Source organism: Pyrus communis, chromosome 10 (assembly GCF_041283825.1).
Source record: "Pyrus communis isolate YQ-2024b chromosome 10, ASM4128382v1, whole genome shotgun sequence".
NCBI classification, from domain to species: Eukaryota; Viridiplantae; Streptophyta; class Magnoliopsida; order Rosales; family Rosaceae; genus Pyrus; species Pyrus communis.
Window position 1 is genome coordinate 23,896,838 of NC_142574.1, and position 19,960 is coordinate 23,916,797.

Consider the following 19,960-nt stretch of genomic DNA (forward strand, 5'->3'; position numbering starts at 1 on the left):
ACCTTTTTAAGAGTATTTTTGTCAAACCAACCACTCTACTTAACGAGGATATTGGTAGGTTTTTCACGGAAGAATAAAAATGATTTACGATGAACAAATTCAGGGACCACTTCTATCGTTAATTGTCGGAGATCAAAGTGAGAGAGATTCGTGAATTGTTAGAGAGATTCGTGAATTGTTAAGGTTGTATTTTTTTTTCACATAACCAAACCGTATTTTAAACTAATAAAACCTGTACAAGGGGATTTGAACTCGGATTCGTATATGCACACTTTTTTATTTTATTTTATTTATAAATGATATTTCAACTCTAAGGCAGACTAAGGAGAGGGAATTTTTTTCTAAGTTCGACACAGTTGGTCGAAGACCTATCTATTCGGACATTCTATCACTTACAAGGGGTTTGCGCATTGTCCTAACCAATTAATCAAACCTCCATATGAGTTACGGTTGTAATTAAACCTACATGGTCACATTATAATATTTTTGTTTTCATTTTTGGGTAGGCTACAACATTATTTATAAGGTATTAAACCAAGTTTTGTTTTGGGTCCGTTAGTGGCAAGTCCAGAAAATGCTCGGATTTGTACATGCACACTTTTTTTAATTTATTTTATTATGAGAATAAGGAGAGGGAATTTTTTATTTTTATTTTTTAAGTTGGACACAGTTGGTCGAAGATCTATCTATTCGGACGTTCCACCACTTGCAAAGGGCATGCGCATTGTCCTGACTAATTGATCAAACCTCCATATGAGCTACGGTTGTAATTAAATCTAGACGGTCACACTATAATAGTTTTGTTTTCATTTTTGGGCAGGCTACAACATTACAACATTACAACATTATTTATAAGGTACTAAGCCAAGTCCGTTAGTGGCAAGTCCAGAAAATGAAAATCTATCAAAATATCCTTGAAGCTAAACTCTCCTAGTTCTATTATTCCTTGGTATTTGCGTGTTGATTGGAGCAATTGCTTGTGGCAGATTAGGCATATGCATGTTTTTGTTTCCCATATTTTTCGCGAAGGCAACTGTGTAGCTGATCTCCTAGCTAACTTTAGTGCATATCACGATGCATATATATTATTGGTAGTCCAATGTTCCTTCATGTGCAACGTCTGCTTAAATTCATGATCTTTTTGCTTCATAGATGATTTTTATCATATGTTTTCTTTGTAAAATAAAAAAATAAAAAAAACCCAAAATCTACCCAAACTGGCCCCTTTTAGTTCACACTAGAAAGGAAAGCCTGCGCGGTGCTCCGGGTTTAAAATTGCTAGAAAGATTATGTTTAGAAGATGTAAATGCTATGTTATAGAAGAATGGGAAAAGTTGTTTAAAGGAGGTATCCTGGGCAACGGAAAAGAAAAGGATTGAAATACATGAAACAAAATTGTATCACAATAGAATTATATTATGAACAAAATAAGGATAGATTGTGTTTACCCAGTGTTATTCTGCGGGAAAGAAGTCAGGTTTTGCATGAGTGAAGTGACCTTCTTCTGGCAATTCTATAGGATGTCATCAAATTTTTGCGAGTTTGTCTCACCTAAATGTACATTAGATAATAGTTTGATTAAGCATATGAAAAAAACTATTGTTTAGTATGGTGTAAACCACTGTTCTAAAAATCTCCGCCTAGCGTTGGCCTAAGTGCCAAGCGGCTGACCACCACCCTGATTAATGTCTAGGCGTTTGAAAATTAAGAAATGACACCTACACCTGCTGAGGCACTCGCCTAGGTACCTGCCTAGGTTGTGACTCACTTAGGCAGAAAATAGATAACTTTCATTTTGCATTGTATTTTTTTTCAATAAATTGTAAGAGACTTGTTGAATACTTAAATGAGCACACATTATATGCTTGTTCCCCATGTTTTCAGTATGTTTCAATACTTCATAATATATATATATATATATATCATTCTATTTTGTAGTTTATGATGAAATTATATATATTTTAAGTATAAACAGACACTTGTTTACATGAAATATAATGGATATAGTTAAATCCGTCTAGCCGCCCGCCTAGGCGCCCATGTAGACCCCCCCTAGCCATCTAGGTGCTAGGCCTCAACTCGTCGCCCGACTAGCGCCTAGCTTCAACCTTGGTGTAAACACAAAATTACACGTGTGTATCAGTTGAGATAGCAAAAGCTTTACAAATGAGATTGCAATTGAGGGTTAACCCCCTCAGTCATCATAAGTGTTCACAGAATGTAGACTGATTGGTATGTTTAAGCAGTAATGATGATACTTTTGGTCTAGCATAGTTAGCAATATGTGTAGTACATGTATTACCCTAATTGTATCTTAATTATTAATCATTATAAGACTAAAATCTCTCCTCAAGCTTGTAAAGAAGCTTGAGTTTAAATTGATTTTCCTACTTTGAACAAAACTTTACCCAGATACCTCAAATAATTGGAATCATACAAAAACCAAGCATCCTAGTAGCTAGCTAGGACATGAAATTGTGGTTTCACTGATTATATTAAAAATATTTGGAAATTGTTTAGATACTAAAAAACACAAATAAAGTTTGAAAAATCACTGACTGAATGTCCCAAGATAAAGATCCTTATTTCCCGCAACCTTTCCAATCCTGGCTAGCCATTTTCCATGTTGATGACGTCTGCTACACAGAGAAGAAACAAAACAAAGAGATTTTAGAGATTTTTATTTGGTATATATCTTATTTCTCATCGATATTTTATCTAAATTATTTTATAAAATTATGAATAACTAATAAGACCTTGTAATTCTTCTGTACATTGAAGCCCCTCTTGAGAATCCACTGCTTTTCCTGTAAAGACCGCATTATGTTAGTAATCGATTAGCATTTAAATGCTGTTGTATATATAAATCTAGTGAATGCATGATCAGTAGCATGAACTAAAACAACATGGTTTGACCGTTAAAATGGTCAGCCAAATTATATGTGAAAAAATGCTTACCCAAAGATTCATCATTTGATTTTAATTCCCCAGCTAATCAAAGAAAAACCAAAAATTAAAAAATAAAATCAGCATATAGTATGGAAAATAGTCAGAACAAAAGCAGAATTTGACTGGAAAAAAAATGCACATTTCTTGTAATTAAAAACATCATTGTGTTTTCTTGACAAACCTTGCCTTGCCTTCCCGCTCTGCCCTTCTTTGTTGCAACTATTGTCCCACATATGCAATTCGTATCGACCGGTCCATCCGTGCCTGATCAACACAAATGCATCAAGAAATGAAAAAAAAACTCAGCATCTAGGCAACTGTTCTTTATAGTTTCATACAACAAAAATGCTCAATCAACCATGAAAAAACAATAGCAATCAACGCTAATCAATCTTTCACCAAGAAACAACAAAAAAGCATACTTTTGAATATGCATTTGCGAGTAGATTTGTTGCCAACGTCAAGCTCTGGCCATCGAACATATGACAATTTCCTCCATGCAGCGTTGAAGTTCCAACTCTTGCAACAGAATGCAAGTATTTTCATAATTCTTCCAATTCCTTTCTACATTCAACCAAACAAACACTATGTACTTGTCCAACCAATCTATTATAAACTCCTTCCACGACAAAACATTGATTTCACGAAAAAATTAAAAATTCCTACCTTTAAATCTGCTCCAGAGGCATACCTTTGAAGATGCATTTCCCAATAAATTTGTTGCCAATCTAGCCATTGAATCTGAATGTCAAGCTCTAGTCAGTGGCCATCCGAGAAATTTGTCGATGTAGGATTGAAATTGCAACGTTTGGAGCAAAATGTAAGAATTTTTATCATTCTTTGAATTCTGAATTCCTATCTATCTTCAATGAAACAAAACAGATAAAACTCAATTCTTGCAAACCCTTTGTGTTTTCTACCATTCTAGAGTCCTTCTTTGATAAACTAACAGTCATCTTTATAAGCATTAATGCTAGAACATGAGATTGGATAACAATGCAAACGTATTCCGAATTGTTAAAAACCCTTATGATAAAAAAAAAATTAAAATTTCTACAACCTTTTGATTAATTTTCAGACTTACATTGCGTTTGTGGTTTTTTCAACCCCAACGGAGGTAACCGCGAAATAACAACATAGGCCAGATCCCATGGAAGCTCTTAGACAATTAGTAAAATATGAATGCTTACAAAACTGAAACCAAAAACATTTAATCAGAGAAAAAATACATACAGATTTGCCCGTTATGTAGACGTTGTAAAAATGGTGCAAGCTATAATGCAACCAACGGGACCCCAACAGTTTATCAAACACCAAAATTAAATATCAATATTCTAATATCCCCATCAATTGAACAACAACTATCAATTCTAAAGAATGTAATCTGATCAAACCTTCCATCCAAATAAAATTACACAAAATTAAATACAAAAAACACAAACTCCACCGATCTAAATAAAAAATGCATATAGAATTGGAAAAAACTGAAGGCAGGGAGAGCATACCCAAACCAACAGTAGTGTTCCAGCTCCTGCAAATTCTCAGACTTGTCAGCGGAGGAAGCCAAACGTTTTAGCTGGCAAATTCTCAACAAACCGCTACAAATCAACACAAAACAAATTGTTAGGGTTTCTTTCAAACGAACACAAATTTAAAACAGAAAATTACACACAGTTGTTTTAGAATATACCTAAGGTCAATACAATTTTCAGACAATAATTTCAAAGGACGCCGCGCTCAGAGCCGGCTAACAATTTGTAAGAAAGCTGGTCCCAACTCCAGGATCGCCAGCAAATATAGAGACCAACACCCTGACATTCTTGTGCCAACGATTGCAAGATGAGGATAAAATGTTCGAAACCAACTTTGTAAGTTTCGACCAAACGTTTTGGTCAGCTTCGACAAAACGTCGACATATATACAGGACTATTTTGAAAAAGGAGACTGGAAACAAAATCCGCAAACAAACGAAAACCTAGTTTACTGGCGACTATTCTGTGAGAAAAAACAACAAAGGATTTGAGAGGAAGAGAGCAACATGAAGACGGACAGAAGCAGAGATTTGTGAGGGATACAAAACAAAACTAAAAGGTAAAGTGAAGAAGATGGAATGGAACGGTTCTAAAAAATGCTAGGCGCTAGTCGGATGGCGGGCTGGAGTCTAGCGCCTAGCGGGCGCCTAGCGGGCGCCTAGGAGGTCAAGACGGATTTAAGTATATGTGTAAAATTTTAGGATTTTTTATGTTGATTTCGTAACATTTAGTTAGTCTATTTATTTTAATCATTGTTGGGCCTTTGCTCTTCATTAAAAATGAATTGGGCTTTGTTTTCTTATTAATAAGAAACAATGTTTATTCCCTAGTTTTTAAAGAAACTCAATGGGGAGAGCCCAACCACAAAACCCTTAGTAGCTAAGCCCGGAGGGAGATAGGATATGGGATGCTGGAGCCAATGATGTGTTGTTAGACCTTCAGCCCACTTTGGGCTCCCAACCTCATGTTGCTCCTTCATCTTCCTCTCCATTTAAAAAAGAAAAAAAAAAAACCCTAACTCTAATTATTCAACCACAGCTGCCTCATTTGGTTATCTGCAATTGCAAATACCTATCTCTCTCTCAATCTTTCCCCCCAGCCAAGCCGTCCTTCTTTTTTACCTTGCAATTGTAGATCCACTACTCTTTAATTGCAGATCGATGTTTATCACTCTTATCCCAACCAAATCGTCTCATCCTAGCCAAATCGTCTTCGTTTTATGCAGATCGAAATGTCGGGATGGTCGCCCAGTCGTCCAACCTCATTACCACAGCAGAAGAATGACGTCGACTAACCATCAAAGCTGACTAGGCGGTCACTGAGGCCCCTGAGGCCGCCTAGCCCGCCCAGTGCCCGTCTAGGTGCTGCCTAATACCTTTTCCGATTTCTTCAATGATTTTGGTTTAATCGCTGCGGCGAACCACCGCCCAGTGCCTAGGCAGCCGCCTAGGTCGCGTTTTAGAACACTGAATGGAACCATCGAGATAAACGACCATCAATGCGTGGCGTTCATGGACAAAACAGTCAATTTACTGTAGGAGAATGGGAACAACACAACTAACAAATAAGAAACCAAGGGCATTTCCGTATGTTCACTGTTAATGAACAGTGCTAGAAAACTAAGTCTTAGTATATGTATAATTTTCTAAGATGCCGAATAAAAATTACCGTTTCAAGTAATTTATTATCATCACGAATAAGTAAATGACTCAGTCCATCTCAATGTGGATAACCACAAAAAAAATTGATGATAGTTTTATCGAGGACAAGAGAGGAAAGTAACTGGTAGGCCCTTCCTGAAGGATGGTACTATCCCAAAACATGTACTCTGAGTCGTTGGAACATGCATATATCTATAACGGTTGCACAGAAATCTGGCTTCTAGGTTATAATTAATTCACATCATATATGCACAACATCCGTTATCCACCACCAAGTCCTGTACACTACAAGAAAAAGGCCCTTTAACGACACTTTATTTGCGACAGTGCACACAACCATCGCAAATTCTCAATAGTATAGCGCGCATGGTGTTTGGGATGAAACTTTTACAAGTCTAGTTTCAGTAACGTTGCAAATGATGTAATTGATACGACACATTTTCAAAAATTTCATTTGGCGCACCCCATCTTTAGAAGAAAGATATTTCACCATTTTTTAATCTTTAGGTAAAGTTAGTGGCTACTTCTCAGATCTACAATCAAGTTGCCCCAAATCAAATCCCCTATCTCTCTCGATTTCCAGCGAAGCTATGCTCTGATCACTTGCCGTATGCTCTCTCTCTCTCTCTGTTTGTTTCCTGAGAAAAGTTTTGATGAATGAAAAATCCGATTCTGTTTCTTGCGTTTTCTCACAACCAAACAGAAATATCGTTCAATGTTCATAATTACGGAATGGTCTTTGAGTTCTCTTTGTCAATGACATTTTTATTTCTCTTTTTGGTGCCAGTGCGTCTGATTATGATTTACAGTGCGAAGGAGTTTTTGGAAGATGGGGTTTATATACCCACTGATGTAAAGGTGAAGCAGATGAAGAGGGCAAAGTCGGATTGCGTGAAGGTGCAGAAGAAGTTTAGCAAGGATAGGGATCCTGTGGTGATTGCTTATGAGGTTAGGGATAAACCCTCGGCATTGAAGGCGGAGGATTGGGACTGGGTTGTGGTGGTTTTTGTCTTGTTTGAGATTTTCAATTAAAGTAAGTGGAAACTTTCAGTTCTAAGGTTTTAATTGCATTGAGAAATTGTTATCTTGGTCATTGAGATTGTAGCTTTCTGAATTTGTTTTATGTGACTTCTGAAAGCGCATTCTAGCTGTTATGGATTGTGTTGTTTGTGTATGTTGTCTTGTGATGCAGTTATGGGGGTTTTCATGAGATTCGAAGATGATAGTGTGGAGTTAGAGCAAAGATTGTGAACCCGTGGAATGTGAAGATCATCTCGGTTGGTTGGTAGAATTTATTTGATTTAATGTGTTACCAGTAAAAGTTCCACTAAGTTATGCTCGTAGGAAAAATCAAATTAATTGTCTTAATTTGCTGCTGCAATGGAAAAATGGTTCCCCTTCATTTATGCTTATAGGAAAATCAGAATCATTCAGCTTTCAAGGTCAATGGTTTGTTAGACCCCTGGACCCATTATGCACACAAGTAGTTGATTAGTTACCCCTTCCTTTGTGCTTTAATTATCTTGATTTGTATTGCTACAATGAAAAAGGATTCCTGTTATTTACCTGTAAGAATTTCACTGCATCGAATACGTATATTTACCAAAATAAAAAGTACATGGGAGGGGGAGATTGCTCATGAATTTCTAAGATTGGTCCTGATTGTATAATGGTTTGCACAAATTGGTTGCCTATGTTGTGAAGCCTTTGTACCAAATAATTTTCACACACCGTATCATTATTTAAGATTTGCATAGAAAAAGGAGGACACACTTGTTATTGCAAAGGGAAACTCTTTTTTGTTAATAGCTTGTCTTATATGAAAGTGTTCTCTCATGGTTTTGTCGCTTATCCTGTGCTTCTGACTGCTAATTCCTTGTCCGCAATGATATGTCTCTCAGAGTGCTTCCCAAGTTTATTGGGGTTCAACTTGTTAACTTTCATATTCAATTGTATTTCAAGAACACTGCACCTCCCATTGGTAAGCAGAGCTTTAGTTTTTTCTTTTTGTTTCCCAAATTATTTGCCTACCTTGTGTTTGTAATAACTTAAATTCTTGCACTGTTGCAGAGGCATTGATGTTTGAATTTGATGCGGAAAATAAGGGTGACAATGGAGATCTTCACACAACCTACACTGGCAAAGGGAAGGAGACGACTTTGAATCATTAATGTGTTACCAGTAAGAGTTCCATTGAATTAGATACTTTTAATTCCCAGTCAATAGGTGGGCATACCTCCGTTTTAATTTGAGCCTCTATGCAGAGGACTAAGAGTAGAGCTGCTGTAAGGAGTGACATAATTACCAGCAGGGTCAAGGGGAGGAAGTTAGTTGTTGAACCAACAAGCCAATCTGGAGTGACATAATTCCTGTAGGATTATAGATGGTATAAGTGTTTAGGATAATGTATATCTGTTTAAATACTAGAAGTGAAGTACATTCTTCATTCTCAAAGAAACCAAATAAATGTTTTTGGATTTGTGAATTATGAATAGTATCACTGAGGTTGGATTGTTATTTTAGTTTGGAACCTATAGTAAATTTCAAATGAAATAATTTTGGTGAAGCTACTAAAAATAATGTCGTTGTGGCGTCCATTTGACACTCAATTTATTTATTTATTTATTTTTTTAAACCTGAGACCACTTTTTTGTGATGCGTAACCTACTGTCGCAAACCCGTAGTAAATAGTATTTGTGATGCACTCAAAGCGTCGCATATAATCGACCAAACATTTATAACACCACCTTGTTGCGACGTGTTACTGACCGTCGTTAAAGGGCTATTGCGACGTATTTGGCTACTTTTGCGACGCGTTTTAAGCATCTCATACGACCCCTTTTTTTTGTAGTGGTATGCAAATCAATGCAATTGATCAACAAAGAGGATGCGAAAATTTTAAGCTCTATCTCATTATAATAAATTGGACGGATGATACACACGATGCGCATGTAATTGTAAGGTGATATATGTAGTGGACAGTTTGTAGGTCTCAAAAGTATAGAATGCCTAATTACTAGAGCAACCGCAATTTTACAACTCGTTTATTGACATTATTTTTATTAAACAAAAATATAGTAGTCATTTCCTACATAATGATTGACAATGAGATTTTTCTTAATAATATTGATTCTCTCCTACAAAAAATTTAGGGTAAATTACACTTTCATACCTCAGGTTTGAGATCTATTTCAATTTCTTACAACATTTTCAAAACATTTCACTTTTATACCTTAAGTACTATTTTATTTCAAAATAATACCTCCGTTACATTTTTCATCCATTGATCTATTAAATGCTGACGTGGCTGCCAAATGTCTGCCACATGGCAAATAAAATATTAAAAAACCTGAATTTTCTCAAAAAAAGAAAAAAAAAAAAATGAAACCCACTATCCCTATCCCTAACCCAAAAAACCTGCTGCAGCAACAAAAAGAAGAAGAAGAAGAGGGAGGAAGAAGAAGAAGGAAAAAAAACCACAAACCCAGTTCGTCCCCCCCCCTCACCTCGCGACCCACCTCCTTCCCCCCCTCGGCGCCGCGTGACCTTCCCCCCTGGCGTCGCGCGACCTTCCCCCCTTCCCCGTCCCTCTCGGGTCAGGATCTCGTGATTTTAAGTATGGGTGAGTTTTGAAAATACTTTGAGTTTGAGATGACTGGTTTTATGGTAGATCCACCTTAGCTCGGGTGGAATTTTTGTGGGTGATGGGGGATTTTTGGGATGGGTGATGGGGGATGGGAGAAAGGGGTGGCTCAGGTGGGACGAACTGAGGCTTTTTTTTTTTTTTGTTTCTTCTTCTTCTTCTTGCAGGTTTTTGGGTTCTGGGTTAGGGTCGCTGGGGGGGGGGGGGGGGGGGCAAAGGGAAGGCACTGGTTTCATTTTTTTTTTCTTTTTTTTGAGAAAATTCAGGTTTTAAAAAAAAAAAAATTAAAAAAAAATTTATTTGCCACATGGCAGACATTTGACAACCACGTGGTATATATGTGGCAGCTACGTTAGCGTTTAACAGATCAATGGATGGAAAATGTAACGGAGGTATTATTTTGAAATAAAATAGTACTCAAGGTATGAAAGTGAAATGTTTTAAAGATATTGTAAGGAATTGAAATAGACCCCAAACCTGAGGTATGAAAGTGTAATTTACCCAAAAATTTATTGTATTATATTTTCAAAGTACAGTTGATCCAGACTAGACGTGATCTTGCTTTAATGTGTGGTTTGAATTAACCCTAAAACCATACATAATAGAGTGATTACCATAATGAGCAGGGTTCTGAACTAGATCAAGAGATGGATTATAGATATCAAGGTACACAAGTCTAGCATGTGGAAGCCTTTTATTGAAAGAGTGCATTTGTGTGAAGATTTTGGAGTTGAAGAGCTTTGTTGCATTGTTGACAGACTCTGAACATTCTCCATGTATTCCCCCATCCAAAGCCCTCTGAAATGGCACACATCCTATTACTATATACTCATTACTTCAATCTTGCTCCGAGTTGTAAAAGCTCCTGAACCTTTTCATTCAATTCCAACCCCATTAAATCTTTCGAACAAAAAAAAGGAGAAGAAGAAACATATGATTCAAAACAGCCTCATGTTAAATTCCCACTTGTTAGTTAAGCTTCAAGGACAAGCTCGAGGGTTGTAATTCATATTAGTATGTACACATAATTTCGTGTTTATAACCCGACATGTTTAATTAAAATTTGCAAGCAACTCGACATTAACTCAATGCCTTTATCTTTGTGTCAGATTGACGAACACAATAAATAAATGTTACCCGCAAGAAATCTATAGGTGATTTTAGATTTTTTTTTTTTTTTTGGTCAACTGAGATTTTCAATATAACAGCCAAAAAGGCAAAATAAAAGAACAACAGAGCAATGCTTCGTTACACAACAGGCTCCCTCACGAGTCCTGCAACACCGAAGCATCACTAATCTAGCCAAAAGAGCACCAAAAGAAAGGTAGGCGGAGTTAAGCTCTGCCTAACTCCTCAGTGGACATGGTAGCCCGTCCTTTGACAAAACCAAAACCAGAGAGGGAGGAGGCTGCGTGGCCCACCGTTGATGGCACACCCTCTCGATACCTAGACTAGCAGCCTCATGTGCTGCTTTGTTCGTTTCTCTATGAATCCATTTCCACCGAACTTGAGTGAAAGATGAAGATAACCTCCATATCTCCTCCATGATGGGGTAAATTCTCCACATGCTTCTAATTGACTTCTTCATGACACTATCCACAAAAACTTTGGAATCACTTTTAACCATGATGTTTTCCAGGCCCATGTCATTAGCTAATACCAGCCCTGCAAATGCAACCTCTACCTCAGTTTCCTCGACAGATGATCTGAGAAGATGGCAGTGTTCCCCTCCCAATAGGATCCCTCCACAATCCCGAATGACAACACCTGACCCAGCCTTGCCCGATGGTTTCCATGCACCATCAACATTTATTTTAACGAAAGGGGATATGGGAGGGTTCCAAATAACATTTCTTGTAGTGGTGGCAGCAGCCCTCATCACTGTGTACTGATGTTCAAGCATCTCCGCAGTAGAGCAGGAGATTCGCCTTAGCATAGCTATTGTGATAGGATACTGCCAAGTGGCTTAATAAGATGATGACATGTGTAAATGGTTGCTAGTAGTTAGTTAGTAGTTAGAAGATAAATAGCTGGTTGTAACAAATGAAAAGGTAGTTAATGAAAAGTTGTAGTATTATCTTGTTACTTACTGTACAAGCAAGGAAGAAGTGACGAATGGTTCTAGCAATTAGTATCAGCTAGTCTTCGATCCCCTCAATCCTTCATGTTGTATGACTTAGCAAGCTTCATGAAGAACCATGGAGTTTAGGGTTTCTAATTTGGAATCCAAGATCGAAGAATTCTAGGCTTCGCAAGAAGAATTTAAGGCATTGCAAGAGAAATTCAAGTCAACCCAAGATGTGATTCGTTATCAATTCCAGTCCCTTTTAGCGCGATGGTGTTTCAATGGGAGAATCTTCTGAAGTGACACTCGGCGATCAACAATTTCGTGAACGGATCAATCCGAACTGCAATCGCCAAGAATCTGGGCAAAATTCAACCATCAAGCACGACATCCATTCTTAAAGATGGATTTTCCAAGATTTACTAAAGGTGATGGTCCAATGGGATGGATTTACAGAGCAGAACACTATTTTTTATTTTTCAACATTGAAGATTTGAAGAAGGCGAAACTAGCATCATTTCACATAGAGGAAGAGGCTTTGCAATGGTTTCAAGGGGCACGTTGCTTGGAGAAATTTCCATCATGGGAAGAATTTTCCAAGGTTTTGTGCCACGAATTTGGTCATCGGAATTGGAGGATTATGCGGAAAGCTTGGTTAAATTGAGGCAAACTGCCACCTTGCACGACTATATAATGGAATTCAGACACTTAGCAAATTGAACGAGGGAAATCAACCCTTCTCTTCTCAAATCTTGTTTTATTGGAGGTCTGAAATCAGAACTTAGGCACGATGTGAAACTCTTGAGGCCCAAAGATGTATTGGAAGCTTCAGCAATTGCACATCAAATTGATGTTAAATTGTCTGACTTAAAGGTGAAATCTTTCTCTAAGGTTCCTGCAACTTAGTCTACTTTTTGATCACCTTTACAAACTCTTAATTCCAACACTTTGCCTGAAAAAATCTTGAATCCCTACTATGAGAAGATTAACCCTTGAAGAAGTGGATTTTTATAGAAAAAATGGTATGTGTTTCCATTGTAAGGAGAAATATTTCAAAGGGCACACTTGTGAGAACAAGTAATTTTGATTGATGTTCATGATTATGAATCTTGTGCTGATGAAGAAGTTAACAATAAGGAACTATTTATATCATGTGCATTGTGGATGCAAATTTCCGCCTTCTTCTTCTTGGACGAAAATGCACCTGCAAAACAATTAACACCTAAGGTCGAGGCCAAGAGCCTCACACTCCCACGATGAATAGGGGGCTTTGGCCGAAGAACCTTCGATGCCAAAGTTAGAATTTGAGAGAGAAAGTGTTTAGAGAATTTTAGGAGAAGAATGGACTTAGGTTTTTGGAGAAATGAGGGATTATATATATGGGTGTGGCCGGCCCCCTTTGGAGAGATGGGAACCGGCCACATATGGTGGTTTTTGGTGTAATTGCAAGATATTATGTCAAAATAATATCTTGCAATCAATTAGGAAATTAATCAATTAATTTAGGTAATTAATCATATTTTGAATGAATAATTGAAGGTTAACTTGTGGGGAGGATTTGAAGAGGATGGATGAAATAGGTTTTGAATAAATACCTATTTTGATCACTTTTGACCTTGATTATGGCATGATTGTCCACTGCTTACGCGTAGAATTTCCGGTGTGCCTCGAGGGTAATATTGTCATTTTCACCCAAAATTACACATGTCGCCTCCATAATTTTCTTGATTATTTTTGACTCCACAAATGCCCCTGCACCTGTTGGGCTACTCACATGAAATGGCAGCAGGTGTAGAGATCTCTAGCTTTGATGCAAATTCTTACTTGGAATTGGAGTTACATTCTTCTAGGAAATAAATCACCTCCAAAGCATATTTAAGACTACCTTAAGTAGGGGATTAAATCAACTTCAGAGGGCAATCATTTTTCCCTATAAGAAAGTGAGAAGACTAGAGGATATTTGTTCCCCTTCCCCTAGCATTCTTCTTTGCTTGCTTGTGCAAAGAACCGTTTTCCGTTAATTTCTTTGTCTTTTTTGCGCTGCACCGATGTAAGAAAAACTTAATTCTCTTTGTCTTCTTCTTAGGTAGTGCTGCCGCTGGGCAGCCATCGGGCTGGTGCGACACTTCAGCTGGCAGGGACTAGGAGTTGGCTTGACATAGGCAAATGAGGTGGTCTAGTAGAGGTCATTACTTGTGCTGCTCGGCTTGACTGAGGCCAAGGACTAGCTCGGCATAAGCTGAGGAAATGCCATGCCACGGTTTAGGTTGCCTCGTCTGGGCTGCTTGCCAAAAATGAAGAAACTGCTTGATTTTGATTTCTCAGCTGCCGTAGATGAAGCAGTTAAGGATGAAGTTGCTAAGATCGGAGCTACTGAAGATGAAGTGTCGGATGAGAGAACTGTTGATTGCAAAATGGTTGCTGCCTCCTGACCATTCGCTGCCTAGTTGGTCTTTAAGCATTCGATCTTTTAAGCCATGTGGCCTTCTCGCACTGGAGAGCTTACCTATATGGGTGTCAGGGAATTGGTTTACCCTCTCGCACTAGAAAGCAATTAGTTTAACCTCTAGCACTGGAGAGCAGACTCATATGGGTGTCAGGGAATTGGTTTACCCTTTTGCACTAGAGAGTAATTAGTTTACTCTCTCGCACTGGAGAACTTACCCAGATAGGTGTTGGGGAATTAGTTTACCCTCTCACACTGAAAAGCAATTAGTTTAACCTCTCGCACTGGAGAGTAGACTGATATGGGTGTTGGAGAATTAGTTTACCCTCTCGCACTGGAAATCAATTAGTTTACCTTCTCGCACTAGAGAGCTTACCTTGATGGGTGTCGGGGGATTGATTTACCTTCTCACACTAGAGAGCATGTAAGTCGTTATCTTGAGCGTAGCTGAGAAAATCTGGACAGCTGAAATAATCTTCAGCTTGTGAGGTCTTGTTCATCAATCTGCTTGAGACTTCGAATTGCTTGTGGAACTCGCGTAAGGGTGTAAGTAGGAAACGAAGTGAGCTGCTCCCAGACTTTCTTCAAGTATTGCGCCATCGTTTGATGATTCGTTGTATGCCCTTTGGAGGCTTGGTTGGTGATCAGTTGAGAATCCGAATGGATTGTAAGCTTTTTCACCGCTAAGTTTTTCACTAGCAGGGGCTGCTAATAAAACCTTGCCTTCTGCTTCGTTATTGGATGCTTTAAAGTTTGGAGTGCCATGGGCTTGGCCGAGACGATTAGGAGCCATATGGCAAGATTGGCAGGGCTGGGAGCCGTGGTGCAAGATTGGCATAGTTATGAGCCATGGTGACAGATCAAGGGCTGCCGAGAGCCGTGGAGTAGATAGGTACAATTAGGAACCATAGTGATAGATCAAGGGCTGCTAGGAGCCGTAGGGCAGGTCGGCACGGTTGCGAGAGTAGAGTTGGGGTTGGCTTGGGACAGATTATGCGCAGCAAGAGGAATTGGACCACTAGTTCCGTGATGCTCGGTTACAGGTGATGTTTTTCTTCAGTATTGAATCGTCTGGAGTGTTGAGAACAAGGTATACCCCTGGTTCTTGGTAGTTGGGCTAATATGTATTTCTGGTTCTTGTTTACCCCTGGCGCACCATTAGGCTGAGCTATTGCGTTTGTCGGAACAAAAGTAATCTTTGTATTAGACAATCTATATAGGATAGTCCATCTTGCTTGATCTTGTTAATGAAAGGTGACCCGCTTATGCTGGCCATGTCTCGTCTGAATGCCTCGTCAGTAGCTTCGTTGTGCTTGAAATCAAGCAATTGTTTGGTCTCGAGTTTCCAACTTCTTCCTGAATTTTCCTTTAGTAAGGCATCAGAGCTTCTGGCTGCCCCCAGTCGTGACTTGTTGGTCTAGGCTTCTCTTTCATGTGCTCGGCTCGTCTATGTCGCGGCTACGGTGCATATGGTACGTTCCTTGCAGCGAGCGAATTACTCACAAACTGCGAGTTAAACTTGAGCCGGATTGAGTGACTACTTGTTTCCTACTCTGATGTGAGGTGTATGATGTTCCTTGTGGGCCTAGCCGCGAATGAACACTTCACCTAAAGGGTTGTTCATGTTGATTATCAGAATGTGGCCCTAACCGTGAGTGTATGCTCGTCCGTGGGCCTAGCCAAGAGTTCACGCTCCTCCGTACGTTGAGATGAGAGTATATGTTATCTTGCGGGCTCAGTTGGGAGTGTACATTACCAGAACATTCGGTTCTTGACTGGTTGAGTGGCTGTTTGCCAGGACACTATTGTAGAGGTTTGTTGTCTACCCTTGTCCTGCTTCGGGACACCTCGTCTGGGGCACGCTGTATCTCGGTTCGCTGTAAGAGCTGATTCACCAAGATCGTCTGTTGTACGATGACGTTTGTTAACTCTATGACTTGTCAAGATAAGTGTGGTTTGCCATTTGGGTTGGAAGAGTTTGGACAGTATGAATCTCCTTGAGTAGTGGAAGTGTAATAGACTTTGGGTGCGAGATTTGAGTTGGGAAAGGTCAAATCTGTAGAGAAATGGGGTGAAAATACCCTTAGTTCAATCATCAATCCAGAAATTTGAAGCCGTGAAGGTTGAATTGGTCCTGGGCTTGTTGGGATTGCTTGAAGGGCCATGGGAGTAGGCTGAACCTTGAATTAAACTTAGGGAGCGGGTCGGGCTGCTGGCATGGATTGTCCCGCATGAGGTGCGCATGGGTGTTGGGCCTGGGCTTGTGCTGGCTTTGGGCCCGCAAGTGCTGGGCTACTTCTCCTGCCACAGCTGCTTGGGCTTGCGCTGTTGGGGTAGTGCCTCGAGCCGGCTTGGCTGCCTTGCAGTGTAGGCTGTAGATTGGGCCATGCGCCAAGTGGACAAGGCTTTGGACCTGTACAAAGTGTCGTAGGCCCAGGCTTGTGGCTACCTCGCTGCTCCCTGCTTACCGTGGGCTTGTTGCCATGGAGCTGGCCTATTCCCCACTGCCACGATGGTCCTCGTGGTTGCCATGGTGGTGGTGTTCCTTGGTGGAAAAATTGCTTTTCTTGCCATCGTATTGAGCCTCGTGGATTGTCGTGGTGGGGCTACATCTCGTCCTCCATCGTTTGATTTGGATCTTTAAACGTAGGAAGTTATGTTCGTCATGGTTTCCAAATTTCTTGTCTTTGTAGTTTTCTCTTACCTATATTCAAAGAATTAAAAAATTCTAGGAATAAGAAAGTATGAAAAATTTATGAACGAATGAGAAATGAGAAACTTTGAATGCGAGGGTCTTCTTTGAGTGTGTGAATCAAGCTCTCAATGAAAGCACTAATTTTTTGATGCAAATTTCCTCCTTTTTTTTCTTGGACGAAAATGCACCTGCAAAATAATTAACACCTAAAGTCAAGGCCAAGAGCCTCACGTGCCCATGATGAATTGGGGGGGGGGGCGCTTTGGCCGAAGAACCTCCGATGCGAAAAGTAGAATTTGAGAGAGAAAGTGTTTGGAGAAATGAAGGACTATATATACGGCTGTGGCCGGCCCCATTTGGAGAGATGGGAACTGGCCACATAATATCTTACAATCAATTAAGAAATTAATTAGAAAATTAATTAGGAAATTAATCAATTAATTAGGAAATTAATCAATTAATTTACGTAATTAATCCTATTTTGAATGAATAATTGAAGGATACCTTATGGGGAGGATTTGATGTGGATGAAATAGGTTTTGAATAAATACCTATTTTGATCACTTTTGACCTTGATTGTGCCATGATTGTCCACTGCTTGCGCGTAGAAGTTCTGGTGTGCCTCGAGGGTAATATTGTCTTTTTCACCCAAAAGTACACGTGTTGCCTCCATAATTTTCTTGATTATTTTTTACTCCACATGCATTGTTTGGTACTTTTGCACCACCTTTTATTAAGACTATGAAGGTCATTGGTTTTTTAAAAAATTGTTCTATCACCATTCTAATCGACTAAGGGGTTCACATAATTTTGTGAATTATGGGTTGATCAAAAGGGTAAAGGGGAACCGTGACACAGTGCACACTTGTAATGTTAAAATAGCTGATGGAGGTAAGGTATCTACTCAGGGTACTTTGGTTCAAATACCTATGAAAATTTAGAATTACACTTGCATTATAAATTTGTATGATATCCATCTTCGAGGTTGTGATGTTGTTCTTGGAGTTCAGTGGCTGAGAACCCTAGGACCAATTCTTTGGGACTTTGAGAAGTTATATATGAAATTCCAGAAAGAAGCAACCACTTATTGCATTGCAAGCCCTAAAGCACCTACTGATCAACTGGAGGACATTTCAGCTTTACAAATGAGCAAGCTTTCGCAACAAGAAACTATTGTAGGGGCAGTTTTGTGTCATATTGAAATAGATGAAGCAAATATGTATAAAATGGAGCCTGAATTAGTGAAGGCTAGCTCAGATAACCTTTTTACAACTCAACTTCATCAACTGCTGCAACCTTTAGCAAAATTTGAAGTTGTCTTTGCTACTCCAACTAGTTTACGACCTCACAAAACTCAAGATCACAGGATTCCACTATTGCAAATGAGTAAACCACCTAACAACAGACCTACATATATGGTCCAGTACTGCAGAAGAGTGAAATTAAAAAGTGTGTTATTGCAGTCTAGATTTATTAGGGTCAGCAATAGTCCCTACTCTTATCTAGTGATTTTGGTGAGAAAGAAAGAGGCTTGGCATACGTGTATAGATTATAGAGGCCTCAATGGCATCACGATTAAAGATCGATTCCCTATTCCTCTTATAGATGAGCTATTAGATGAACTGTTTGGCGCACAATACTTTTCAAATTTGGATTTAAGGGCTAGATATCACCAGATTCGTTTGCATCCTAATGATGTGGAGAAAACTGCATTTAGAACACATGATGGACATTACAAGTTCTTAGTAATTGCATTTGGGTTAATTTATGCTCCAACCACCTTCCAATGTCTTATGAATGAGATTTTTCATCCTCACCTAAGGAAGTTCATCTTAGTTTTCTTTAATGACATTTTGGTGTATAGTTCATCATGGTCTCTACATCTGTCATACTTAAGAGTAGTCTTTTTATAAGTCAAGCAATCCAAATGTTCATTTGGCAAGTCTCAGGTGGAGTATTTCGGACATATTGTCTCTGAAAAAGGGTTGTTGCAGATCTTAGCAAATTGGAAGCAGTATCCAAGTGGCCAATTCCGACTATTGTTAAAGCTTTAAGAGGGCTTTTGGGATTAACAGGTTATTCCAGGAAGTTTATACTTGATTTTGTTAAGATCATTGGGCCATTGATTGCACTAACCAAGAAAGATAATTTTTCTTGGACAAAAGATGCAACTACAACATTTCACACTTTGAAAAAGGTTATGCTTTCCCCTCATGTACTCGCACTACCCAATTTTAATAAGCCTTTCATCATTGAAAGTGATGCCTTGGGTATCGGTATTGGTGATGTTCTTCAACAAGATGGGAGGCCAATTGCTTTCACTAGCAAAGCCTTGTGTCCAAGAAATCAGACCTTGTCAGCCTACGAAAGGAAAATGCTTGCTATTATCCATGCCATTCATAAATGGCAGTCCTATTTGGTGGGAAATCACTTTATTATACAAACAGATCACCATAGTTTAAAGTACTTCCTTTAAGGGAGAGCACACACTCATTTCCAGTTGAAATGAGTAACTAAATTGTTAGGATTTGATTATGAAATTCAGTTTAAACAAGGCAAGGATGACCAGGTTGCAAATGCTTTATCTAGATCTCTTTTCAACATTGATTCGTCCTCTCTACAGTTAATAGAAATGGCTCAATTAGCTGCAATTTCTTATTCTTACTCAAGTTGGATGGATGACCTTCGAAGACATATTGAGACAAACCCTTGGGTGCTTAAGAAAAAGGAATTGATTACTGGTGCAGACATTGATGCAGTCCCTCTTCCCACTTATAGATTCCAGTTTGATAATGGTTTTCTTAAGTATAAGGGACGAATTGTGATCATTCATACTAACTCTTAGAAAGATAAAATATTCAATGAGCATCATTATAGCCCTATATCAGGCCATGAAGAGTTCTTAAAAACATACAAGAGGATAACTCGATCCTTTTACTAGGAGGGTATGAAAAATGATATCAAAGAAA

General features: G+C 38.9%; 2 protein-coding genes and 1 long non-coding RNA gene across 21 annotated transcripts; 1 reads left to right on the plus strand and 2 right to left on the minus strand.

The window, feature by feature from the left end:
• Positions 1-1,815: 1,815 nt before the first annotated feature.
• LOC137729816 (uncharacterized) lies at positions 1,816-5,126 on the minus strand. 16 transcript variants are annotated; one of them, XM_088677291.1, is made up of 9 exons: positions 4,640-5,126; positions 4,455-4,547; positions 4,034-4,143; positions 3,640-3,690; positions 3,372-3,468; positions 3,131-3,213; positions 2,757-2,798; positions 2,597-2,636; positions 1,816-2,108 (listed from the first exon to the last, which is right to left on the minus strand). In XM_088677291.1, the coding sequence occupies exons 4-9, from the start codon at positions 3,652-3,654 to the stop codon at positions 2,104-2,106; spliced, it is 282 nt and encodes a 93-aa protein (XP_088533417.1). In that variant the 5' UTR covers positions 3,655-3,690; positions 4,034-4,143; positions 4,455-4,547; positions 4,640-5,126; the 3' UTR covers positions 1,816-2,103. The 16 variants fall into 16 exon arrangements, 12 of the variants coding, with proteins under 12 accessions (XP_088533417.1, XP_088533416.1, XP_088533414.1 ...); XM_088677290.1 differs by having other exon boundaries at positions 2,597-2,639; XM_088677288.1 differs by having other exon boundaries at positions 2,560-2,639.
• A 1,291-nt stretch (positions 5,127-6,417) lies between these two features.
• Positions 6,418-8,664, plus strand: LOC137729922 (uncharacterized). Of its 4 annotated transcripts, none has more exons than XR_015951846.1 (4): positions 6,418-6,750; positions 6,930-7,175; positions 7,335-8,123; positions 8,213-8,664. It is a non-coding gene; the product is annotated as an uncharacterized LOC137729922 (long non-coding RNA). The 4 variants fall into 4 exon arrangements; XR_015951844.1 differs by having other exon boundaries at positions 6,420-6,750; positions 6,930-8,123; positions 8,213-8,323; positions 8,407-8,664; XR_015951845.1 differs by having other exon boundaries at positions 6,952-8,123.
• A 2,466-nt stretch (positions 8,665-11,130) lies between these two features.
• On the minus strand, positions 11,131-11,721 carry LOC137728411 (uncharacterized). Its single transcript, XM_068467206.2, has one exon. It carries the CDS (start codon positions 11,719-11,721, stop codon positions 11,131-11,133), a length of 591 nt encoding a protein of 196 aa, XP_068323307.2.
• Between the last annotated feature and the right edge of the window lie 8,239 nt (positions 11,722-19,960).